The sequence below is a fragment of the Cydia amplana genome, chromosome 1 (genome assembly GCF_948474715.1).
Source record: "Cydia amplana chromosome 1, ilCydAmpl1.1, whole genome shotgun sequence".
NCBI classification, from domain to species: Eukaryota; Metazoa; Arthropoda; class Insecta; order Lepidoptera; family Tortricidae; genus Cydia; species Cydia amplana.
Window position 1 is genome coordinate 8288668 of NC_086069.1, and position 27287 is coordinate 8315954.

At 35.9% G+C, this 27287-nt stretch overlaps 4 protein-coding genes and 1 non-coding gene across 6 annotated transcripts in view; 1 reads left to right on the forward strand and 4 right to left on the reverse strand.

Annotated features, from left to right (window-relative positions):
• The window catches only part of LOC134647631 (HEAT repeat-containing protein 5B), a 55644-nt gene extending 51112 nt beyond the window's left edge, over nt 1-4532 (forward strand). The window contains exons 37-39 of the mRNA XM_063501990.1: nt 3243-3257; nt 3482-3627; nt 4360-4532. Of these exons, the coding sequence (XP_063358060.1) occupies nt 3243-3257; nt 3482-3627; nt 4360-4527 (329 nt within the window). The 3' untranslated portion in view covers nt 4528-4532. The remainder of the gene's footprint in view (nt 1-3242; nt 3258-3481; nt 3628-4359) is intronic.
• The window catches only part of LOC134647290 (ovalbumin-related protein X-like), a 283884-nt gene that overhangs the window by 206641 nt on the left and 49956 nt on the right, over nt 1-27287 (reverse strand). The gene's annotated exons all lie outside the window — the stretch shown is intronic.
• Nucleotides 1-27287, reverse strand: part of LOC134663192 (golgin subfamily A member 5) — a 379694-nt gene that overhangs the window by 140158 nt on the left and 212249 nt on the right. The window lies entirely within an intron of this gene.
• Nucleotides 6977-27287, reverse strand: part of LOC134647334 (tRNA (adenine(58)-N(1))-methyltransferase catalytic subunit TRMT61A) — an 81886-nt gene continuing 61575 nt past the window's right edge. Inside the window, exons 6-7 of the mRNA XM_063501670.1 lie at nt 8008-8137; nt 6977-7097 (exon numbers count right to left, since the gene is read on the reverse strand). Of these exons, the coding sequence (XP_063357740.1) occupies nt 7015-7097; nt 8008-8137 (213 nt within the window). The 3' untranslated portion in view covers nt 6977-7014. The remainder of the gene's footprint in view (nt 7098-8007; nt 8138-27287) is intronic.
• On the reverse strand, nt 19077-19215 carry LOC134655019 (U4 spliceosomal RNA). Its single transcript, XR_010097406.1, has one exon. It is a non-coding gene; the product is annotated as a U4 spliceosomal RNA (small nuclear RNA).

Below are 27287 nucleotides of genomic sequence, written 5' to 3' on the forward strand. Positions count from 1 at the left end.
GTAACCAAAGCCATTAACCATGATTATATCCGAAAGAAATCATGCCTCTTATTGTTTTAACTCATACTACAGCTGGAAAGGGATGATTACTTGAATGACCTTTTGTTAAAATATCGATCATGCTTATCAGTACGTATTTTAAATTCTCGATGTGTTGATTTATACTGAGTAAAGTAAAATAAACAACTATGTTAAACAATTACGCTTTTTTATTAATTTAATGAATTAGGTTTTCGAAGTGTGTACCACCGTTTTCAGCACAAAGATTTAATTTTAAACGGATTTCATTATTTAGGTTTACAAAAGTGTTCTTTATTTCTTCGGAAGCCGTTCGAATTTTTATTAATAATTCTTCTCCAGAGTTCACTGGTGTTGAGTATTCCTTCCTTATCTTTCAGAGTTCCCCATAGAAAAAAACCAATGGCGTTAAGTCGGGTGACCGGGCGGGCCAGGTTAGGACGTTGCTTCCACGGCCAATCCACCTCTCAGGGTATTGTTCGTCTAGCCAATTTACGAACTTCTAGGCTGAAGTGGGTCCGTCGTGCCGGAAGCACATAGTTCTTCGGGTTTCCAAATCCGTACACAAAGTGAATATCCGCTAAATGAATTTTATTTATTACAGTCAATCAAATTTAAAGATGTTATCTTGCGCATATCTTGTGTGACATATGAAATATGTCATTTTATTGACATCAATTTCGTCATTTTCGTCAAACTATCAGCCAGTTATCGTAAAGGTAAATAGTTTGTACTCTCGTGATTGAGAACAGAACAAAATTTCGGTAGTGAAACCTTTTTGTAGGATATCAAACTTAATTAAGTGAAACTGGCTAATAACCATGTAGTTAGTGCGTCTGCGTGTAAAATTAGTTGGTGGCTACGTCACGCATAAGGGTGTGTTAGAATTGAGATTTTTTTACTTGTGATTTGTTTTAAATAATTAATATCTCTTAAATTAAGGGTTTTTGGACTATGTGTTATATAACTTTATATACTCTAATTAGGCTCTAAAATCGTTGGTTTAAATCTTTCGGGTTATTAAATCCCGCGGTGTATATAACCCTATTACCTTTTGAATGACCTTTTTCACGTTTTCTACAGCAATGCAGTCGACTGCAGCAATTTTGAAGCGCGACATTGCTACCGACTGCATTACTGTGGTAAATGTCAAAATCGAAGTTCCTGTCTGGATTTTGGCGTCCATTAAAAATAAATAATCAAAGGAGGTCATCGATCAAATGGGCCGGAGGACAAGCCATCGTTAACTGGTAGAGAATGCCTTATGGCATTAAGTCCGCCTCTTGTACTATAAGGTTTTTCTTTTGTGCAATAAAGATTAACCACTTTATTCATAAACTTTACGGGCCTGATTTAGTTCAATTATGTTTATCCCTTACTTACAAATACATAAGTTAAAGTGACAGATAAGGACAAACGATTATTACTATTATTAGCTAATTGAGGTTTGTAGCGCGTTTATGAATAACGGGGGTTAAAGAAATAAAATAAATACAGATGATGACAGTAATTATATACGCATTTTATTACGGAAAAAGATTTAATATTGGGTGTAAATGAAACGGGAATTGGAAATATAAAATAAAATGATATTATATTATTCATTTCCGTAAGTCAAACCATCATCTTTATTAGCATTGACATAACGCTCAACTTCGCACAAACCGTATGGTTTTTCACTAAGGAGTGATATATTCTCTTTACGCTAAACTTTATGGTGGGTAGACAAGTCTGTATACTTGTTTGGAACTAACTGCCACAGTCTGTCATAGCCATGTCATAGCCTCATAGCTGACATATGTGACGTATAGGAGATACCGCAATGCATGCATGCATTGCGCGTTTTATAGGAGCTTGGCCTGAGGTGTGTTAAGTAAGCGCGCAACGCATACCGATGAAACTGGATAAGATAGTCATGGGAGAATTAACGGTCGACCGGATCGCGAACTCTCGGCTGTTGAAGCGGAACAATCGTCTGCCGCGAACATTGAAGTGAGACGGAGATATGGAAGTCGATAAAACGTTCTCTACAGTGAATCAGTACCCGCCATTTAGGGTAATTTAAATAGCTTGGATGATTTAATAATGGTTTTATTCCATACAATATTACATATACGTGGGAGATTTTTTGTTGTTACACTAACATGAGAAAGAGATTTGAGAAAGTGAAAAACAAACCCACTGTCCATTTTCTCGAAGCAACGAAAACATTTTCAAAACAAAAATGGTTAATAGTAATTAAATGGATTAATTTACGTGAGAGATTTTTTTGTAGGATATAGTAAATATACAGAGCTTAATTAACATGTAATTGTTATGTACACATAGTTGTTATTTTTATATAAAAAAAATATTTTTAATAAAGAAAATTATTGGGAGCTGGTTTTGGTGTCAAGCTGGGAGAAAATATAAATACATAATGAGTATATGTTTGAGAACTGCATATTAAAAAATCTCGAGTGTCGGATTCATGTTTTGATATATTTTTTCTATTTTAATAATAGTTTGGATTTATTAAAACCATGTGACATATTTTGTGGAGATTTTTTTTTAAATATAGTATTTGCAACATAGGTTATCACATCTCAAAAAATCTCTAGTGTGAGAATTCATGTAGAGCTCTCATACATTATGAACTGTGCTGACCCGCCTATTGGATGGGTGACCGTTTTTTTGCTTGTTTTTTTTTTGTTTGTTTTTTTTTGCTTGTTTTGCTCTAAGTATTTTTTGTTGATGGTGCGGAACCCTCCGTGCGCGAGTCCGACTCGCACTTGGCCGGTTTTTATTCTTTATGCCGTGGGTGTGGGTTCGAGTGATCACTTCAGTTCTGTTATTTAGCTTCAGCTAGGGGCGGCGCATACAAAGGCTGATATAGCGGCTATTACTGCTCTGCGCGTGATTATCATTTTGCGCACGAACGTGTCCGTCCCCGACTTCATGGCGTTTTTTTTTTCATTTATTTAGAAATGTTGAGAAAGTTCCTTTGGAAGTTCGTATCTTTATTTTGATATAAACTAGTAGAAAAGCAAGATAATTAGATAGTAAATTGGGCAATCGAAATTTAATTTTATACAGTTAAAACACATGATTCTGTACGTCCAAACTCCATGTAGGTACTTCGTTTGTCAAATTTGTGGTTACAATATTTTGAACTAGGCAGTTCATAAATTTATGCGTAATATTTGTTACTAAATTATATTCTAATTTTTCTGGCGGCAAAACAGAGGGACCACATCAAGGTATGACTCAAATATTTCAAGTTCACGTTACTATTCTGCCGTGCTAACAACATATGCAGTAATCGTAGTGGAAAAGTCATGCAATTGTATATCTTGTTCTCTTTGAATAAGTTCTTTATTTAAACGATGATTTTCATGCAAGTACTGCACTTACTATTAGCAGGGCAGTATTTATAGATTCAGTATTTTGTAGACATTAATTCATTTAAAAATATGTTTTCCAGGCATCCAGCTGCTGTGGCTGGTGGTGCCCATAGTGATCTCGTACCTGGTGGAGAGTGGCGAACTGGCCCGCGCGGCGCCGCACGTGCGCGCGCTGCACGACTTCGCGCTCGCCTGGCTCGCGCGCCAGGGACCCAAGCACCCGCAGGTACCACCCCTGATTGCCAATGACAATCCAACCGTGCAGCCATCAAATTAATGCCACATAGGCATACAACCTAATCTTATTAGCTTTGTTATTAGTAACAAAATGATAAAAATTGCTAAGCTTGAGTCCGTCGAAATGTGAGGTAAATAATGCACAATTATACGTATAATTATTTGGGAACGCCCCATAAACATTGTATTGTATCAGGATGTCAAACAAGTCCAGGTCTTATACATACGTGATAATTACCAAAAACATTACGTTTTCAGGGCAATTTGATGTCTATGATGGTGTTGTCAAATATATATTTTATTTATTTATTTAATCTTTATTGCACATATGAAAACACACTATACAAAAGGCGAACTTCATGCCATAAGGCATTCTCTACCAGTCAACCTTTGGGCAAAGCAGATAAGTTGTAAGGTATTTCAATAAATAAAGGCTTAACGCAGCAGGGCTTTAGTATAATTGAAACATGTGTTTTAGTGGCCATTAAAAAAAAACTTTAACGCAATATCTATTGCCGTCCAGCCAAACATCCAGCAAAGAACATCAGCTTCACTTGTTTAACTAGGTGTCACTAGTAGTTGTCATTCAGCCTACCAATTTCCATCTCCAGATAGGGACGCCATCTATTGCTTCTTCGAGCATGTTAAATCTTCCGGCACGCTTCACTAGATGTCGCTAGCACCTCGTATTGTTGGTTAAAATGTAGCATTCGTTGGACAGGAATTCAAGACGATGATGTCTCAGTCGGCGGAGCTGCGCTGCAAGTTGGAGACGGCCGTGAAGTGCAGCCAGGCGGGCGCGCGCCGCGCGCAGCCGCGCCGAGTGTTCGAGCCGCGCGTCGCCCGCCCCACCATACAACTCAAGACCGACTTCAGCGACTTTAGATAAATGCGCTGCGCTGCGCCCTCACAATACTAAACTATCACATTATGTACTCTAAATCAACTACATATTGGAAGAGAAATCACTTGATTTCTGTTAGTGTAAGGCCTGAGTGGACGCTCGGAGCGGAGCGTTCGGCGGGGCGTGCAGCGTGGCGTCGGGCTCACAAGTGATTTGAGCAGCGTGCACTAAGGCCGCTACTATACGCTTGCATTTGTTTAACATGCATGCCGCACGCCCCGCCCCGCTGCACGCCCAACTCGAGCGTCCACTCAGACCTTACACTTATGCGTATCACGAGAAGAGAATTGAAGCAACTTCTAAGTAAACGAACATAACTTGAACTAATAATGACTGCTAAGAGAGATTGAATAGATAAGTATATAACGCGTAATTACTTGGAGTATTAAGGATTTTAATTATAGGTGAAATTGGGACTAAAACGTGACCACATCTTAGAATGATGAAAAAATATGAGTTCGTCTGAGGATTTCTGACTTAATTGGTTAGTTGGTATAAGAAACGGACCAGTGGTGATTGTAAGGAGGTAATCAAAATTTACTTACAGCAGACTGGGTTAAATAAAAAATAAAGCATTACACAGACTGCTATTACTTAGCAAAATACTTATATAAACCGCAAGCCAGGGTTTTAGAGAAAAATATCCAATGATTATAAGTATGCAATAATTCATAATTAGTCGAAGGTATTGAAGCTATCAAATGTATGTAAAACGATTATTAGAAATGTAATATTTAATTAGTAACGATCTCTTGCTTAGTATTTGTAATTTTATCAAAAGTGAAAATAAGCAACTATTTAAGCACAATGTATTAGATGGCAAGGGAGCTGGGAGTAGAACAATAATGGAAGGACTAGTATGTTAGTGCCACTTGCACCATCTCCCTAACCCGGGGTTAAACCGTCAACCCAGTGTCAAATTGTACTGGTAATCATAGTAACTCCAGTTTTAACCGGTTAAACCCGGGTTAGTGGAATGGTGCAATTGTTTCTAGAGAACTGTGAGTTTGTTTGCTTCATTGTTCTGGTTCTGGATGTGGCAATAGTATCAGATTTAATTGTAAGTAAAATTGAGGCTAGCAATACTAATTGACATATATTATTATCATTAAAAAAAGGAACAGAAATACCTGAGTGACAGACAATATGATTGATTTTTAAAGTAAACATTCCAAACAGGTCAAGCCTTCTTTTAAGTTTTCATTAATATGATGACTAAGACCGGAACTGCTAACGACTAATTCCTAAAATAATAACTTCCTTATTTAAATATAAAATAGTATATTCTGATCTGACCTCATCCAACACAGAAATGATAATGATTCATTCCCATCTGTCACCGTTGATCGTATAGGGTGGGACAGATAGAACACCTATAAAATATATGCTTAATTTAAATGATTGATATTTTGAATCTAAATACTGCTTAAGCTTTGGATTCCTCCGAAAGCGGTGCCGTCATATAGCAGCCGTCTCCATACAAATACTACGACATCCATATTTAACCGTATTATTTAGTATGGAAACGGCTGCTATATGACGGCACCGCTATCCTAGGAAAACCGATCTTAAGTGTCGTAGATTATAGCAATTATAGATTATATTCAATTGTTGAAAATTATAAGGAGTGTATCGAATGTTGAATGTGATGAAAAGTTTGAGATACGTGTCGATGGGTTATTCCCAGTAGTTACCACCGGTAAAAGGTGGAAAAAAACTACCAGTAGTTACCACTGGTAACAACTTAGTGGTAACTAGTGGGAATAACCCGTGTCGATGTTTTAACTGACAATATTTAATCATTTTATGTACTGACACAACATCGACATTTTATTTTTACGTAAGAGGGAAAAACAATAGGTACGAGTATAATGAAATTTGTCACGAGATTTTAAGAATTGCATGTGTCGCACGCTTAGTTCCTAGCTGGAATCTCATGAGAACTTGTAAAGTAGAAATGTACCTAATTTAATCACGTGTCTAAGTTTAACCTAGTAATTTTGTTGTTTACCGTTTTGAATTAAGCTGTTTCTAGACTGAAAAGTGTTCCAAAAAACTTTAATAGATTGTTACAGTAATTAAAACAGTACCTACAGTTTTGTTTGCCGCTCATTGCCCTTTGTAATAAAGTTCTCAAGAGTTTCAGTAATTAGTGTGCTAATATGGTAGAAATTAACAAATTAATCAAAATAAATTGCCGTTTTAGATAATGCAATTCTGATTGCCAAATTTTTGTACGTAATAATTTTCCAACACTGCCTTTTATTATTTCCAATATTGAGCGTCGAATGCCGATTCTCGTATACTATTTGTATTGTGTAAGTTTCATGTGTTATTATTTTAAGGCTTTTATTTAAATATACCATTTACCTAACAAAAACTATTTTTATTAAACAACCAGTCCTTAAGTTTAGTAATAAATAAAAATACAGAGTAATAGTCAAATTAATTTATTTCATTAATTAATTTAAATTATGCGCTTGTTTCCATAACTGCGTCTTTTTCCGACAATACAGATTTTTCATTACTGCTTACTTCCGCTTTGGGTTTCTTGTCTGAAAAGAATATATGAATTACGTACAGTACAAAACTACAGTTTTAGGCCAATTCGAACTTACACTGACATTTGGATGATATATCGTTATCGTGCGCCGTGTATCCCGCGCATTGGCGCGGCGCGGCGCATTGTACTTGCCCGTACATGTATTGACATGTACGGGCAAGTACAAGCGAAATGCACAGTCGGCAGCAGAAGTTGCTAAGCGGGCCAGGTGTTCAAAATGATCTTGACGCAACTTTATTGTTTAGAGAATAAGAGCGTGTCAAGGTAATTTTGAACACCTCGCCCGCTTAGCAACTTCTGCTGCTGACTGCACAATATGTAAATTACATCAGTCTGATATCAGTGTACCTTCGAAGTGGCCTGTTTATAACTATAATTTTTTGAAGTATTTAATATCACAAATTCGGCAAGGATGGGGTAGAAACACATAGTAACAATGGTATCGTTTAAGTCTATCTAGAGTCTGTTCGGAAAGAGAAGAGTCGTGGAATGTATTGGGCCCCATACATTCCACGACTCTTCTCTTTCCGCACAGACTCTATAGGATTCGTAGATGTAATTGAGACAGAAAACAGGGCTGGACCGCGAAATAGTTGTTAAAAATAGAGGTTTTCTCGCAGAGCATTCTACGACCCAGTAACCCATAGGTAAATATTACCGCCATCCCTGGTTGGAGAACTTACCTCTAAGGATCCTGTGGACCACTAATGTCAAAAAGAAGTACTTACTTAGGGCGGCATGTATTGCAACCCTATGAGGTACAGAACGTTACGGCCCAAAGCATCTGTAATTTTCTGGATGCAACGGGCATTAGTAATGAACTTTAAAGGGCCGTCACAATAGATCAATACTTGGTCGACGTGACACTCAAAGGCCCGATACCACCCCAATAATAATAATACCTCTAAGGAAAAGAGGCGGCAGCGTGGCAACGGTGAGGTAGCCGGTGTGGCCCGGCGTGCTCGGCGGCCACGCACCCACCACGTAGTTCGTGTCTGATGTCGGCTTCTCGTCTACTGGGTTCTCGGAGCTCTGGAAACAAAGTACTTCAAGTTAAGAAATGCGTAAATTGCAGGGATAATTATTCTTAGTATTACAGATTAACACACCTTCACAAAATTACACTCTGACTGTGGAATCGTTTCCGTCTCACTTTCTATTATGTTACTGTATTGATGATGATGATGATGATGACTATAAGTAGGTAATTGAAGTTACTTATTCTAAAATTATGAACCTTAATTTTAAGTAGGTATTATTTGGATGTGGACACTCAATAGGGGAGACGATCCCCCATAACGCATTCAAGAAATGCCTTTTTAAAAAGCTTTTAAACTATTTATTTTTGTGTTCAGGTACAATATATCAGGGCAAAGTCTTCACTATACAGGGTGCCCCATACGTGACACGTTACCGTCCAAGTTAGACCAGGCCAAGAGGACCCAAACCGTGCCACTTTTACTGGGGTCATGTTAAGTTGGTTTGGGTCCTCTTGGTCTGGTCTACCTCCAGTGTCACTGTGACGTGTCACTTATGGGACACCCTGTATACGGCACGTTCTTCAAGTGTCCTATCTCCGTAGTAATTAGACGTTCTATAGTTCGTTTTTCTTAGCATTAGAAAAAAGGTAAACAATCTTGATGTGTCTTTTAATTGAAAAATATGTTTTAAAATAAGTCACGGCAAATATGTAACAATTATGAATCTAATACGATTATTTATATTCTTCTGCTTTCATAAGTATAAGTTACTGATTTTTAAAAAGCGTTTTTCAATTAAAAGACATGCCAAGATCACTTACCTTCTTTCTAATGCTAAAAAAACGAACTATAGGATAAAAACTACATATTTATCCACGGATAGTCTACTATCCATAGTGTTATGCCTATGATTGACTAGTTCCAGGTACATACTTCTAACATACCTACTTGTATATTTAAGTTTTAACTAAGTATGTTAACTGTGATTAGTGTTTTAATTTTAGACTATCAATTTAAACGCAGTAAACCCAAATAGTAATCAAAGGTACAAATAAAAAAGTAACTAACCGGTTAATGTTTCAATCTCGGATTAATATCGTAATTCACCGCAGATGGAATATGTTTGTATAAAATAACAAGCATGGGTGTGCCAATTTTAAAGACGCGGTAACTGACAGGCGTGCATAATTTACGCGAGTTAATTAAGCTCGAGAATCCCGAGATGCTAGCACGGTGCATTACTCAAATTCCGATAGAATTGTGCAATAGAATGGCAGGAATGGTAAAAGCATATCGCATGCCTTGAGCCAGTAGCGAGAGAGAAGACAAGCCGAAATATCTGCAGACAATACATGCATCATGCAACACAAGGAGCTTCTACATCGTGTTTGGCCAGGCTTATTGCTTATGTTGCAGAACGGGCGATGAGTATGACAAAACGACGCCAATCGTCACAGCGTGCTAGACGTGGCAGGCCAACAGACGTGAACAACTACCAATACAAGAATGTTATCCATCATGCTAGAGCACAGGCTTGCTATGTTGCTAAACGGGCGATGAGTGGTGACGAGATGACGCCATGCGTCACATAGTGCTAAACGTGTAAGACCAACAGACGTGAATTACCGCCGATATCCCATTAGCGGCTGTCGACCGAATACGTGCTTGATGGTGCGGTACAATCCTATTGAAAAGTCAATAGATATTCTCAATAGATATATATATTTTACAACACATACCTATATGTATATAAACCTATCTATATATAATAAATGAACATATAATTGTATAGTCATAAAGGTAGTCTACATACTTATAATTATATACCTAGAGCTTTTTTGTTCAATACCTAGTTTAATTTAGTTCTCTACAGTGCTAGAGTATTGTAAAATTGTATTGAGATGACAGCTATCACTATGCCCAAGCTATGCGAAGAATATTAAAGAGACTGATGAGCACCGCAACAAGTTATGTTATTAAGCGTTCTGGCATTACTATAACTTAAGTATTTACTTTCATAATTAGTAGGTGGTTTACCAACCCAACTGCATGTCTTATACAAAGGAACAATCTTTATCAATAGAATTTAAATTTCTAAATTGTATGTAATTTACTTCAAAATTATATGACTATTTGGACACAACCTGTGAATCCTGTGACGTTTTTCTCTTGAGATGTTGAAAGCATAGAAATGTAGATATAGTATAGGACCTTAGGTTTAGTGGTGCCACTTGTGTACCCGCTGATACCGCAAGGGGGTCAGGGCGGGGAATGCAATTATCGATGTCACGGGGCTCGCGCGACCTTCGCACCATCGCAGCCGGTAATCCACATGGATCATGGGAAACAAACAAACGTTGTCACAGGTGTTAGATAATCGTAAGGCGAGATTAATACACTATGCCTTTTTTGTTTATCGTGCAAACTCATATATCTCTTTCTGGTTAATTTGCTGGTGTCAGAGATGCTCATCGACGAGTAGTTTCGAGACTCTCAGGTATCAGTTATCATAGTAGATAAAATTTTAACGAAAGTAAGTCTAATGTACATCATTTAACATCATCATTATCATATTTTAGTGCTTAGTTTATATACAAATCACATTTACGTTATTGTAAGTATAGGTGGACAAGCAACGGTATATGTTTAGAAACAGCAATTGTACTTTTAAATACATACATAGGTACAGGGCCGGATCTAGGGTAGAGCGAGTGGAGCGACCACTCTAGGCGCCGGATGGCAAGGGGGGCAAAATGGCAAATGAGAAAAAAAAAAGTTTTAAGAGACGCGAGTGTGGCGAGGGGGGGGGGGGAATACGCTTGAAAACTTCAACGAAGGGCGCCAAAACCCGATTTCGCTCTACAAGGGCTCGGACCGGCACTGCATAGGTATATTTTAAAGAAGCTACGCTACAATGCAGATATTGCGTAAGCTTAGAATTAATCCAAACAGCAAAGGCAGCATTTAACGGTACTGTAGGTTTTAAATGACAGGCGAGCGGTGGCGCCTTCTAATGACAGAGCGGAGATGTCCTCTCATCTCGTGGGATTACTAAATGTAGTACATTACATGGGGTGTAGGTATTGCACAGCTTTTGTTTGTAAAACCTTGGATGGAGCGAAAGTACAATTGCAGCTGCAGTCTGTGCTATTGGAATCGTAGCAGATATTTGTATAAAATTACCTATAGGTAGTACTTAAGGTTTATATTATGGTCATTCACATAACAGCAGGATATTTTCAATGGAAATTGGATGTGATGAGTTCTCGCCATTCGATACCGTCGCAAAAGTCCCATGTTAAATTGTTTACTCAGTAGGTAACTGCTAGCTTAGTGCGCCAAAGATAAAGAAAGGATCACGATGGCGATTTGATAATTATATATATTAACAATTATCTATTTTTGGTTTAATTCTATAATAATAAATACTAACATAAATTATTGTATCTGCGGAAAGTTCCTATAAATGTTACGCACCAAATAAATAACACCGCATTAGTACATTCTGTAGGCAGATAAGACATGTTCGCATGTCAGGCTTTTGATTCAATAGTAATCTTTATCTATGAACGTTTTTTGCCACGCATACATAATTTCGAAACAATACGGAACAAATTATGCCTTCATTATTCAAACAGCCACTTAGTGCTGATCTTTAATATGAGTAATAAAAACATTTGTTCGGATTTCCTCTTTCTATTGACGTTTGATTACAGCAAAAACTCGTGAAGATAACTTCCTCTTATGTACAAAGGGGCATACAGTACGTGCCAATACCTAAGTACCGTCCTAATAGTGATGGCGGACCTTGACAGAGTTGTGGTGAAGATTGCCACTAATTGAGCAGAGCCTGTATCCGTACGACCGCAGTTTGAACTTAGCTGACCTTGGCCTGGTGGTGGCTAAAATGATACGTTTGTATTGGAGATGCCCCGAATAGTGGTTTTGGCCGAATACCGAATATTCGGCCACTCTCTCGGCCGAATACCGAATATTGGGCGACCGAATACCGGCATGAGATGCGAACATTGTGAGTCACAATTATTATGAAAACTGTTCGTCAACATAGCACAACGTTTGCTAATATATATTTTGTAAAACCTAATGAATGTAGTTAGAGTCAATCAAATCAGACCCATGATAAAAATAAAATATTTCATAATCAACAAATGCTTAAAAAGGGTCTTCCTATTTAACAACTTTCCAATAATACATTTTAAATATGAAATATACCAATTTATTGGTATTTTTTTTTGTGTAATTTTTATTTTTAGGTAGCGGGCAACAGATATTCGGTATTCGGCCGGATAGTAGGCAACATTCGGTCGAATACCGAATAGGCCGAATAGTTGCTGAATATTCGTGGCATCTCTAGTTTGTATAGTTCAGTGGTCAGGAAAAAAGGTTTGGATCTAAGGTATGCTCATAGTGTTATTTTAAACTGTAAAAATAGGATGTCTGCAGTAAGATGGTAAATGACAAATAATTGCAAGGTCAATATTTATTAATGTTTTGCTAAATTTTATTGTCTGTATACAAAAAAGTTAAATTAGGTATTGCAGGATATATTAAACATTCAACTAATTATACCGTTGTTAGTAGATACTGTCCAATCATTTTCCTCAGTAACACAACAGAAAACCCACAAAATAAATCTTTGAAAAACAACATAATAAGCGAAATCATTGCAATGTGCGCAGACGCACCGCAATTACGTAACATAAATCCGAAGTGCGTGATCGATGGACGATGCTAAGAAAATGCAACTACAACTCGCCAGGCCAGTTTAAGCGCATTGATCAATTGCTTCTAATTTATTTTAAAGTCACAACTCGAATTGATACGTTAAATAAAATTTGTTAAGCAAATAAACTGGCCGATAAAATATTCATTTATAGACATGACTAAGTACAAATCTGATCCAAATTAATAGAACCAAGCTACAGCCTACAACCGCCTAATGCCGCTGAACGAACATTAAGTCGAGATTAAAACATAAAACCTTCATGCTGTCAACACAGAATTTAACCTCACCACTGGATGACATGTTGAAAAAGAACAAAAAATAAAAAAGAATAACGAGCAAAGAGGCGCATTAAGAATTGAGATAAGAGAGACGAACGAGCACTCAAGACGCGCGCGGCCACTTTATTATTTATTGACACTCAGAATAATTATTACTTGCCGGTTGGCCCGTGCCGAAAATGCCGGACTGAGAGTGTCAAAGACCCTAATGCCATCAATCTGGAAATATATCTTTTACGCTAAATGGTCGCTACTAAGTTTTTGGAAACATGTGTTTACTTTAATTTCAACAGATCTTTTCGACTAGAACTTTTGTAATTACTTAGGTACTTTATCAGACAATTAGCTATTTATTGATATGTTTCTTACAAATGTATGCTACGAGCCTTCGGGTTTTATATTATAAATATATTATAGCTATAAGTAGTCTAGCCAAGGGCCATTTGCACCATCCCACTAACCCTGGGCTAAGGGGTTAAACCGTTAACCCAGTGTCAAATTGTGCTGGTAACCATGGCAATTCCAGGTTTAACCGGTTAACCACGGGGTTAGTGAATGGTGCAAGTGGCCTTAAATAACTTTTTACTTGTCAGAACAAACAATCATTAACTAGAAATAAAAAAGTTTTCTTACTATATTTTAAACATACATATTATATGAATGAATAAAGTCTTCTTACTAATCAAAACACCTCCATTATTCTTAAGAAATCTCGCCGAAACAAAATGTTTTAAAAATAATAAATGAGCACAAAATGACGCAGCTGCCAAACACTTGCAAGAAGCCTTATCGGAGCCATGTTGGTGTCTCCATAACTGTCAGGGATTGATAAATATTTGTTTGAATTTAGACGTCCATATTGAAGAAAAATAAAAAATAAAGATAAAAAGCATCGGTAGCAGTCAGTACATGTATAAGATAAGTTACACGCGAGGAACAAATGAGTCAGAATTTGTTTTAGGTTTTGAATATTGATTTTAATTTTACTGGGAACACATGATTGTCTATAAAAATGTTGTTAGGTAGTACTAATACTAAGTACTGGTATCTACACTTCTACTTATATTATTCTCCATAGACGATACTGACACACGTATATCTCAGCAACATAAAGTAAGGTAAATACAAGTAGAAATTAAATGAGAGCAATTATGTTTTATGTTATATATTTTTCTGTTGAAGTATTTTGGAATATTTTGCTATGAAAACCATCGATTGCAATGAAAATGGTAAAAATTATCAATATTCTTTTTTGCCTCTGCTTTCAATGTAGGTAAGTTATCTACTAAGTTATAAACAGGAATAGATATCAAGATATCATACACTAAAGAAAAAGTGACCAAGTCCAGTGGCTGAGGCGGGAATCGAACCCGCCTATATAGTAGTGTGACTACTTATTCATACATCATATGGTATTTCAGTGCCCTGTTACCAGATATAATGGCCCAGTTGAGGATTTTAAAAACCTGACAATAAACGCGAGTTTGTACCTGCGGAATTGTACATTTTGATGTTAAGTGTTGTTTTAATAAGTGTGTGTACCTATTGCCATACGATAAATAAATAACTACTTAAAAACAAATACCTATTTCATAAAATAATTTGATTTGCTCTCTAGTTGGATTATCTACGTAAGTTTCGTAATAAACTATGTATTTTGTGGGTTTACTAAATCGGTGGCATTGAATCGATTACTTTTTAAATAGTTCACATCACTAAAAGCATTTAAAACAACAAAAGCTCCATATTTCGCCACAGCGGCAGCTCGTGATTCATGCGATCCCATTATTGACAGCCAGCGGTAATGGCGATTGATATACGCGCAGTTTAATCGATGCTTGCGCAATCAATCCATCGATCCCGCGCATCGAGCTGTATCCTTCGGCTTCGTATTGATCTTTTTAAATGTTTCAGTGCAGTAAGTATGTCCTGATTATGTAACACGATTTGATATACTTAGTTATAATATTTCATCACGACTTAAACACTCATTATAAAAAATCTTGACCGAGAGAAACGAATTAAGGGTAGGTTAATGCCATACGTTTTAATGTCGCTCTAAATACCAATACTCACATACATTTAAATCTGTTTATGTAATAAAATACTATAAGAAATAAAGCCATGCGTGAAACATCCCTATAAGCCGGGCGGGCAGAACAATGGAAGTGCAAATCATCTGTGTTGGCAGGAAAAAGCGGTAATTTCACGGGTGTTCGGGCGGCCCGGGCACGTGTTCGGTGTGACATTCCGTGCGTGCCTGATACCTACTGGCCACTTAGCCAGTTTAGTCTGACCTATCCGACTTTTTTTTCAATACATAGGTCTATGTAGAATAAAATGCATATGCTTGTTGTATGAATGACTTGAATTTCTTGAATTTATTCATAAAAATTGCGCTATAAATTTTCATAATTATGTAATTGGGCCTTGTCTAGACGTTTGTATATGTACCGTTGTTGATTTAAAAGACGGCAAGAAAATTTGGCAGGTGTACATAACTTATTTTTGAGGGGAGCATTCAAAATAAATAATAAAACATGAGCATCTTGGCTGCCCATGCACTTTGCACCACTTATCTGAACACTCCCGCCGAAATCTTAAATTATCCATGTATGAAAGCTCATAATAATATGCGTTTAAATTTGCATTAAAACCCTTTCAGCCAAATAGCATTAAACAGCTTGCGACTGTGACAAAATTATCTTGAACACGTTCAATGTCGGATTTGAGAGGTATACGTTTTTACCAGGCATAAAAAGAGTTCCTTTAAGTTCGTAAGAACTTTTCTACATTTTAAGGTTACCTACTCTTACTCGTAACGCATAAGTGTCCGGAAAAAATCCTGATGCTTACTCCTGTCACTGCTAAAAAAGTTAGCTTCAGGTATCTAATTATGTACATATGTAGTTTTAACAGGTGACTCTGCAGTTCTAGTGTGTTGTGACGTTACAAACCATTAAAATCAAGCCGCACAACTTATTGATCTATCTTCGTATAGTAGTAAATAGCAAATCTATTAAATAACTAGAACTTTCGCAGGTTTAAATTCACCCAACACCAATGGTAGGAAGAGTGAAATAAATTTACGAGTAGGTACAAATGACGGAACCTCAGTATAAATTAAAAACATTTACTGACTCAACAATCGTGGGCATTTCGTCCTTATAGCTTCCGATGGTAAGGTTAAGTAAAGGTTTGATTGATTCTGGTTTTGAAATTAACATTTTTAATCTGTCCGCTTCTGACCACATATGCAGCTTGCACATGATTATAAATTAAACTGCAAGCGTTTGGATTAAAGTTGGTTTTTCAATAACAAGATTTAGTTGGAAAGCGCTTGCGAATGTTTAAGTTGTTTGCTTTTTAACAGTACATTGGCTAACATACGTCTTATAACAAATTGACTGTCAAACTTCACATGAGTTTGTGGAAAGAATTGATTGTAATTAATTGGAGTTGTCAATTTGTTTTGGTCGCGTAAAGGGAGGCTGATGTCATGGACCTTGACTCTTTAACCCTGTTACATGTGCCTAATCGTAATATTACATGTAAGTGCTGTGAACAGATTGATGAATGATAATAATAATTAAATGTAATCGCTTCGGTAAATTAATTGCCGGTTTAATTTTTTATACAGGTATTACGTGGAGGGTATAATGAAAACGATGTACAGATATTAAATGAGTATTATTTGCATACATCTAATTTTGTAATCGTATTTGCAATTAACGCGTTTTCAAATTCGAAGAAATCGTTAAGTACGCCATTTGTACCTACTATTTTTTGTAGTACAAAATTTAAACAAAGTTTAAATAAAAAAATAATGCAAATAAAGAATTTTACGAACATAAAGAATGCAAATAAAGAATATTAAGGAGAGCCGCAAAATAACGAAACATATTTTTGAATTTTTTAATATTAAATGAATACAGTTAAAAACCGGCCAAGTGCGAGTCGGACTCGCGCACGGAGGGTTCCGCACCATAAAAAAAATAGAGCAAAGCAAGCAAAAAAGACAAGCAAAAAAACGGTCACCCATCCAAGTACTGACCCCGCCCGACGTTGCTTAACTTCGGTCAAAAATCACGTTTGTTGTATGGGAGCCCCACTTAAATCTTTATTTTATTCTGTTTTTAGTATTTGTTGTTATAGCGGCAACAGAAATACATCATCTGTGAAAATTTCAACTGTCTAGCTATCACGGTTCGTGAGATACAGCCTGGTGACAGACGGACGGACGGACGGACGGACGGACAGCGGAGTCTTAGTAATAGGGTCCCGTTTTTACCCTTTGGGTACGGAACCCTAACAACGGGTTGCACTCCGGGAGTACCGACAGAAGTGAAAACTCAATGACTAGTCCAAAATGTCTGCAGCACTATGTATAATTGACCCATCCTCCTTTCTATTGTAAAACATTAGTTCCGAAATTAGCTAGCCAGTGAGCTTAAATTTGTAGCGTTAATTGTTTATTAAAATTCGAATAGAAATTGTAAATGTTACCTTGCAGACCTCGCATCTAAATATATTTGGTCATGATATTTTGAGTTTTATTCACCAGTACTAGAATTCACTTTTATTAGCGATTTCATCAAGATGTAGCTTTATTGAATTATGTTTGAGTGATATAAAGTTAGAATGTAACTGTGAGATCCTCGTATTTCAGCCCGTACAAGATTAGATTAGAACCTTTTTCATGTAATGTCATTGAGTTTTTCTTTATTGATTTAAATGCCATCTAAATGAGTGGCCATCTAAACCTTACGGTCACGTGATCGCCTTACGGTCACATGACCGCCTTACGCTGTCTCGAGTTTAACATTTTTTCCTTACCTCAAAAAGTGCGCAGCGCCGCTAAAGAAGTTTTCACTTCAGAAATCTGACTACACAACGTTTAATTGTTAGGTATGAGGACTCGGTTGTTAATATGTCACATATTGACATGGTAAATTGTACAATTTTTGCCACTGAGTCGACCATTAACAAACAAATAAATAAACAGTCGATTAACACCCATCGAGTCGATAAAACGGCACGTGAGACCCCCCGCGTACCAATAATGCGATTATACGAGCCATGTATCGATTCTTCATCATTCGTATCGATTATCGGCCGCTTTCACCGCAGTGTGGATGTCAAAGCCTGACGCTATTAAAAGTGTATCGAGCGTAATCGCGTCAAGTTTTGTTCTTTATTAATCCCTTTTGTAACAGACTGGTTTAAACCTCTGTGATGGTTAATGAAATGAACAAGCGTGAACATCAATATGGATGTTTTGTTTTGTAATATCTACGTAGCTTCATGAGCTCTACAAAGTAGGTACTTGAACTAGTCACTTTTTTAAATTTCATATTTTCTGTTACTCGTGTGACATTATCTAATCTATTAACCTTTAAAGGAGAAATTCTTGTATATTTATATATTTCGGAGGTCTCGGAAACGGCTCTAACGATTTCGATGAAATTTGCTATCTAGCCTAGGTCTTATCTCTGGGAAAACGAGCATTTTTCAGCTTTTATATGTTTTCCGAGCACAGCTTGGTCTCCCACATATTAAATATTGTAATTCATTACAGTAATTAAAAAATAAATAAGTATAGTCCGACAATAAATTTTAGAAAATTATTGAGGGCACCAATGCCTACGTACGTATCTGTCACATTTTTGACGTAAAACAATTTAGTATGGAATTATTTTAGTTCCATTTTATTTAATTTCTACTATTTTATGTCGCCCTATTTGCAATATAACTCAACGAAGTGGCAAAAAGTATAAATTTGTCATAGTTCCAAGAAACGTGAATTAGTTGTGCTGTACGCCCTGTACGGTTGAAAAAAAAACCGATTACTATAATCATACAACTTTGTTTATAGGCAATATCTTGTGAAAACGAGATCGACAATAATTACGATGAATGATAGAAGACTCATTCGAGAGTTATAATATTTTTCCAGGAATTTTGAGGCCTTTACGGCCATTCAAAAATTGCCATAGCGGACGGTATTTCACGTCCACACGGCGGGGTATTGGTAAAGTTTTCAACTAGCAATAATCGCACCTCGGATAAACCTCATTGGTTACGATATTGCCTCTGCGCAAAGTTAACATTAGTGCTAAACGAGACCCGCCCCATGAAACTACGGCGAACAAACGATAGCGCCATCTAACTCGACGCCAGCGCCATCTGTTGGTGCATGATATAACTAGTGTCGTAGATATAATCATATCGACGTACATGTGTATACATATATGAAGTATTTATTATTTTATACTTATATTAAGCACTTACAAATACAAAATAAAATATTTTTTGATTGATAGACGATTTTAAGATTTTATACTTTATGTTGACTAAAAATTATTCTAAGCCATGTTTGTATGTTTACATTATTCAAGTACCTACTTTATTAAGATTGTCTTTAATTTTTGGATTTTTTTCAATTAAATAAAATTTATATTATAACGAGCTGGTCAAGACTGTAGACATCCATCACTTCACTGTTCCATTAATAATTATTAAACTTTGAAAACTTAAATCCAGGTTACTGATATCTGGATTTTAGTAATTATTTTTCAACAATTTAAGAAGGACCATGGAGCTACGAGCTTTTTCCGAAATTAAACTCGACTAAAAAAAGGCTGAGTAAACGAAATGTCCGTGTAATAGTGTCCAGGTGGGCGCGAAAATGCTTGCACGTAGCGTCTTCTCAGAGGAGGTTATGAATGGGGCTGGCCGCGGTCACGATCGCGTATTGTGGCTTTTTGTCCCGGCCGCTTCCGTGGTGTCGGAGGTCGGCTGACCGGCCGCTTCTCCAATGTGGCCGGTACAATTATTTATTATTATTTATTTTTTTATCACACGAAGAGAGGCCTTTGCTCAGCAGTGGGCGACCGAAGGATGAGATACAATGATGATGATGATTTTTTATTTTATTTATTTAGAACACATACATGATGCGTATGTCAAAAGTGCATAATTCGCACATAAATCTTACTACTAAAAGACCTGGAGGTTCATAAAATACATATTATTATGTTCTGATTCTTAAGTTTCTAAATATTAATAATTGTTTATTAATCTACATATGGCTTTCTATTAGTCATTATTTTATGTAATTATTTAAAGATAAAGTAGCTATAAGAATATACGCTTATTTTTATACTTACGACACATAACAGATATGTCATGAATGTCATGATAGCGTCACTCAGATGTGATCCCCAAATCAGCATATAAAATGTCGCCGTCTAAGGAAAATACTCTTAGGCAAACCTTTTACTTTAATTAAACGCCTTAAAGTTTGAAAATAACATTAAGGCCTTAAATTATAGTATTAACTTGTAAACCTGCTATTTGCAATATAAAACACTATTTCTCATTAAAGCTAATTTAAGTTGACAACCAAGTAGTCGTAGCGATATAGCAGCTTTTGGCTACTTAACAGCTTAAAGTAAATTTCGACACGGAACCATTGGCCAACGCCGGGTCGTCAGTCGTGACCCGATGCGCTCCATCGGTCACGATGTCAGGCCGTCTATCTGTTCCCAACTACTGAATGAGACAGTTACCCCTAACAAAAACTATTTCCACTAAATTCTCAAAAGAAAGCCGAAAAGATTGTAACTTAACCGTGCAATCACGATAGCTACGTAATTTTAGTTAAGTATTTATAGATTGAATTGTAATTTTTTGTTGAATAGGGAAAATATGACAATCGGTTTCAAAATAACAAAACATCATCTGAACAAAAACTTGTAAAATTAAGATAGTCACGATATTTAGTCTACATGTTTATAGAAAGGAATACCTAAATTTTTCTGATAATTATAACTTTCATAATGAAGTGAGTAGTAGAGTACTTCCAATTTGCTTGAAATAATATTATCAAGTTACTATTTATTCTTCCGAACATACCGCACTTATTCGGCTCGCGAGTATACCTATTAATTCAAATTCTACAGTTAATTTCAGTAATTCCACAAGCTTACGTGACCGTGGCCTCTGTAATTAGATAGTAAGCTCTAATTCCATGTCGCGGCCATGACATGTAATCGTAATCAATAGAATGATAGCAATCTTCATCCTTGAGCAACACGTCCCGACAATTAATGCGGCTTGGAGACTTGAGACAATGGTGGCCAAATGAACTGATTTGGTTGCGTAAGACAAGCGATGGTAGCCATCAGATGATAGAAGAACATGGTCATTATTCATTAATTACGAATATACATTTAGCATATTAAAATACCTTTCTTTCTGCGTTGCTTTCATAGCTATCAGCTATTATTTTAGTATGCCTGGATTCATTTCTGCAGTTTTATTTTCTTTACGGTACGAAAAAAGCCCTTACTACCTTTTAGTTAGTGTCAATTAGTGATTATTTTTCTTCAACTGAGCTTTTTAGATTTAGAGCTTTTAGATTTAAAATTATTCTGAACTTATCATTCTAACATGTAATACTCGTATAACCTTAAAAACACCAAACTAATTAATTGACTGTCAGCGACCAGTATTTTGATTACAATAATAAATATAAAACATAATAATGCATTAAAGTAGGTACTAACGAGATATTTTACTACAGGGCACACGCGTGTTTTGGTGTAATAAACAAATGGCTATAAACACTCATGAATGTCAGAATAATAAAAACATCGACCTGTCAACTTCATCAAGCGTTTAAATTGGAAGTTGATTAAAAACACGTATCAAATTGCAAATAAAAAACTCGCGCAATAAATATTGCTGTGCATTGCAATTATAATAAACAAGGTACATGAAAACTTTTAGAAGTAAACTGTGTTAAGGGGTGATTAAATCTGTTGCATTTTGAATCTTAAGTGTTCTAGAATGAAGTCTAGAATAAAAGTAGCTGCATGCTGATATTTTGTTGTTTGTTGGGTGAAGAGCGTAGTGTGCGCAATAAAGCTCGCGTCATATCCGCGTGCACGCACGCAGCCTGTCACAGCGACACATTTCAATTGCGGGAGCATTATCCGAGATAGCGTTATCAGTTGTTTGTAGTACAAGTTAAGAGAGCAATGTGGTTGTCCAAAAATTGTTGGGATATTAAATTAACTACAAGCCTATTATGAGCGAAAAAACGTATGAACAGGTTTATCATTGCCTGTCTCAAATTAAATCCCTTTTTATCTTCTTGATGCCTTTAGTTAGGTTAGACGAAAGAAGAGAAGTAGGAGAAGTAGGTATACATTATCTGCGACGGAATTGTGTTTGAAATCTGCAAAAGGAAATAGATGTCTATAGCTAGGCGACTTAAAAGCTATAAATTGTTACCGTAATTACGAAGTGGCAAAGAATTTGTTTAATGACTGTGGGTTTACGAGTTCATAAAATAATAATTGCCGATAAATTAAAACTTGTCTTAATTACAATGGTATAAAATGAATAAATGTAACATTGGCTTATATTGTAGCAGTTTTAAATAAGTATGTACCTACCAGTGGCGACGCGTCAAACATATCCATAGGCAAGCCGGGACTAATTTGGCTTACATATTTCCTTTAGAACTCTGCTCAAACGTCCAAAAACAGGCAAGCCGGTGCACACAGGCGGATTTTCCTAAATTTCTGGCCAAAACTAATGGATTGAATTAAAAGTTAGAAACGCTTTAGGAATCAAATAAAAACATATTTAAATTAAACTACAGCTTTATTTAAGGTCGGTTCACTGTTTCTATATTTATTTTATTCGTTTTTTTCTTACATGTCCAATAAATACTTTAGTTCTTTTGGATAATTATTTATTTTTGAATCCTTCTTGTAATGTTTTCGTGATATATCTGTTATGCTGGATCAGATGATACAAGAAGGTTATTCAGCTTGGCCAGATGTACCATCACATCCCTATTTCGTAATCAAAGACATGGTATCAAGTTGGTCTTTAGAAAGCGAAGAAATTACTTCATGCAGTGAATGAACAAGTCTCATTGCTGTATGATCTAACAAGTCTTGGATAGCTATTTTTACGGATGATTCACTGACCAATATATTTTTAGGATAACATCTCTTTTTGGCGGAAGTAACATTTTCGTAAGGAGGATAGATGTTGCAGTAATTATCACTTGCACTTTTCCTAATTAAATTGTATTGGAAGTTGGTAAGTTTTGCTCCAACAACAAGTGCTAAAGCTTCATCTGGTGTGAAAGGAATGTGAGATTGTCCAGAAGTGGCTTTTTGTTTTGTAATTATAGTTTCACATTCTTTAGCAGATTTCAGATCAGCATCTCTTTTGAAGTTCATTTTAGCAGCAAACAAAAGTTCACTACTAGTTCTTTCCTTACGTAAGTTTTCGGTTTTTCTGCGTTTGGACCGATCACTACTCTCACAGAAATCTTTCTAAGGTCTTCCGCTTACTTGCTTTGAAACATGTTTCTTAACCACGAAACAAATACCATTACTAAGCCAATTACATTCTTTTCTATTGAAATAGGCATTGTTTCTTCTAACAGATGCCCACTTTTGTTTGTAGTCGAGTACGAACTTAGATAATAATTGTTTTGAGTCATTTGTTAGACCATCCTCAACACCTAAGAAACTTGCTACTTGGTTAAAAAGATTGTTAAGTTTTTCATTATTATCTTTCGAATTGCACGTTCTATAATATTCAAGCAATTGTTGACGACTTATAATGATATTCTCAGAAGATGAACCTAAAAACAATGAAAAAATAAAAAAAACTGTTTTCGTGATTTTTACTTCTAACTGATCATTGTCTAATAAAAAACAGATTAGCACGTATTAGCAACCTAAACTATCAAAATAGTCTAGCTAATATGTTTGTCTTTACTATAATATTCATTCAGTAGTCAGATTCTATTGAATATTGAACTTTATACACTAATATAAGTAACCAACAGGTAAAAATTCGATTGTAAATTAACTTTTTTTTTCCTGTGTATAAACAAACTGAAAAGTATGAACATTCATGTTAAATATATAGTTACATACCTCCAGCTTCACAATCCATTATATAAATCACACCAAACAACTTCAAAACAATAGAATATGTTATATAAATACACCTAGTTTTAAGAAGTAATTAACCTTTGGTCAGAAGTCGATACTTCCTTAATGTGGGTAGTTATGAAAACGTTCGTTTAAATTGTTATAAGGGTTGTCATTAAATCTTAGGAACGATACAGATACAAAAAATAAATTCACGTGACTATTATCGTTGATTTGGTACATTGGACTTTTGGCCAGAAATTTAGGAAAATCCGCCTGTGTGCGGTGGGAATCGGCTTTTATGGACGCGCCGCCACTGGTACCTACCCATAAACAAGTAAGGCCCATGGCGAATTCACTGAGTGGGCTAGTTTAGTAGAAAATGTTAAATTCCTCATTTGTTTACCCATGTATTTTTTTCGTTGACCCTATAGTTACACCTCTATACTCATATACCTTAATTATTTGCACGGCCGACATTTTATTTTAAACTCTATGCAATTTTCAATAACGAAATACAGGAACCAAGGATGTATAAGTGGCGTAAAGTAAAGCTCGACTACTCTTTTTAAGATTGGTAGTTTCGTATATCTTTGGTAGTTTCTGATGATTGTCTCAAATGATGGCGTTATCCTTACTAACTAATTATATACTATAAAATAAAGAGACTAATTAAAATGCACTGTAAATATTGTACCATACCCAAAAATAACAGACAATAGGAGCAGGGGGCCGGAGCGGGTCACGAACCCAGGTGGCCCAGTTTTGGGGTCGCCAGCTACCTAGCGACGCAACGTGTGGGTCATAGGTATCGTAAGGGGACTGTGGTGCAACGCGATAGTGCATTTATTGCTCTATTTTACGAAATTATTGGTTTTCACATGAAAAGGCGTATGAATGTTCAGTAACATTCGATATTCGAACGGCAATAGAGATCTAGGTTATGGCATGTTAATTACCATTGCCTTAAAAAAAAAGGTGTACCTATAGAACGCTTGATAGTGTTTCTCAAAATCTTGACATATCTCGAACTTATACGCTCACATTAATTAAAAAATAAAGCACAAACAGTTTTATTACGTATTAGGTACCAAAACAGACAGCGAGGGATGATGGTCAAGGGAGGGTATCCACTGCTCCTACTAGCGCCACCTATTGAGTTGACTATCAAGCAGAAGTTTGAATTGTTTGTTCTTTAGAGATAACAGAGCTATTTAGAGAAAATAGGCTGACAAGAATCTTATAATTAAAATCAATATATTTCATCATGTAAGTAACTAAGTACCTAAGGCAGTTGTGTCGTTAAATAATTGACTAATAAGTTTTCTGTGCTAATAATGACACGATGTTAGTTAGACTTTGGTACCGTTTAAAAAAAATAAAATAAATGTGTATTTAGAAATACTTTACCAAATAACAAATGGTTATTTAAATTTTAAAGTATTATGTACGTACTGTTTGGCCCCAGAAAAAGTAGTAAACTACCTACTGCCAAATGTTCTAAATACTAAGTACCACTAGCGCCATCTAGTAAACATGTATGATACTCGAATCATTATAATGATAAACCACGTCCAGTTTATTTGAAGCATACCCATAATTGTTAGGATTAACATGTCTAAATCTAGCTTTCATAAAAAAATGCTATACGAAGACGATACAATTGCAATCCAATTCTTTTCCAAGTCTCCAGATAACGGTTGACGTTGTGATAATTGCTTCCACAATTGAATGATTAATTTAGTAATTATCAAAGTGGCCGTGTAAACATAATATTGATCCACTTTCATTCGTGATCAATGGATATATATATATCAGTAATTTCTATCCGGTCTGTCTGTCCGAGCTCCATTGTTTTCTCGACTCTATCAATCACAATTACGGATGTGGCTTAATCACGTTTATACTATTAATTGATTTTAATACGACCAAGGTTATGAAGTTTATTTCCATAAGTCGCAGGCAATGGCATGCTGGGAATTTTGCAGATCCGTGAAGGGGTATCGGAGAAGTTTTATGCCAGCTGGTTGCTCCTTTAATAGGCTAATTTTCAAAAAGGTCATACGGTATACCTCAAAATCCTGGGCTCAGGATGTAAAGCCTTTACAAAACAGGCCATATAATCCTAGTTACTCGGTATACTTGGTTTGTGTAACACAAATATTACTTTATCAAGATATAGGCATTGTTGCAGTTATGGTGTCCAACAGATAGTATCGGTAAAGCTGCTGGTGTTGTTTAACTTTACAAATAGGTGTATTGAATAAACATAGGTGGACGACGTTATTTCAATAACCAATAACAAACCAAACAAGTCACGAATAACTTGGTAACACCTATTTAGGGCTTGCAATTCGAATATTCGAATATTCGAATTTGTCGAATATTCGACCTGTTTTGATATTCGAATATTCGGCCGCTCAGGTTTCGAATATTCGAATATTTTTTATTACTGTAAAAAAAACTATGTCATCCGCTGTAGTTACAGTTTCTGTGTGTTTTACGGGTATTTACAGTGAATGAGGAACGGTAGGTACCCAAATACGAAGGAAATAATATTTTTTACTATATTCCTCTCGATAGACTTCGTGAATACAGTGAAACCTAACTCAATTTAAAAGAAAACGAAATCAAAAAGTATGTTATTTTTACGGTGCGTAAGTTTTAAGTTAAAGGGTCATTCTGTTTATTCAGTACAAGCGTACGTTAAGCGAATTTTTGAAGTCTAAACCTTGCCACTTATCGCAATTCTCAAATTTAATCATACCAAACCTGCCCAACTTGGTAATCTAACCATGCACCTTTAGCTGACGAATAATCCACCCAGTACTCAACTAACTTTTCCCCTTAAATATTCCAATATTATATAATTAGCCGACCATTAGGAATAATAACTTGCCAAAACAAATAAATTCAAAATACAATGAAATTAAAGGCCTTTTTACAAGCCTCTGAGTGATTACAAGTTAATTTAAATCGGAAAATAATTACCTACTAAAAAAAATATCTTACATACCTAGGTGTTTGGATGGTTAAAGTTATATTATTTCACGCAACGACGCATTTATAATAAGTTTTATCTAGAAATATTAAATACGTCTAATTTTGGCGTTTTACTCGTTTTTATAAATGTGGGCATCTTATAAATAGTAGGATGATAAAATCTAGTCAATTAAGTGGATTTCTGCCAAATATCCTTAGTTTTAG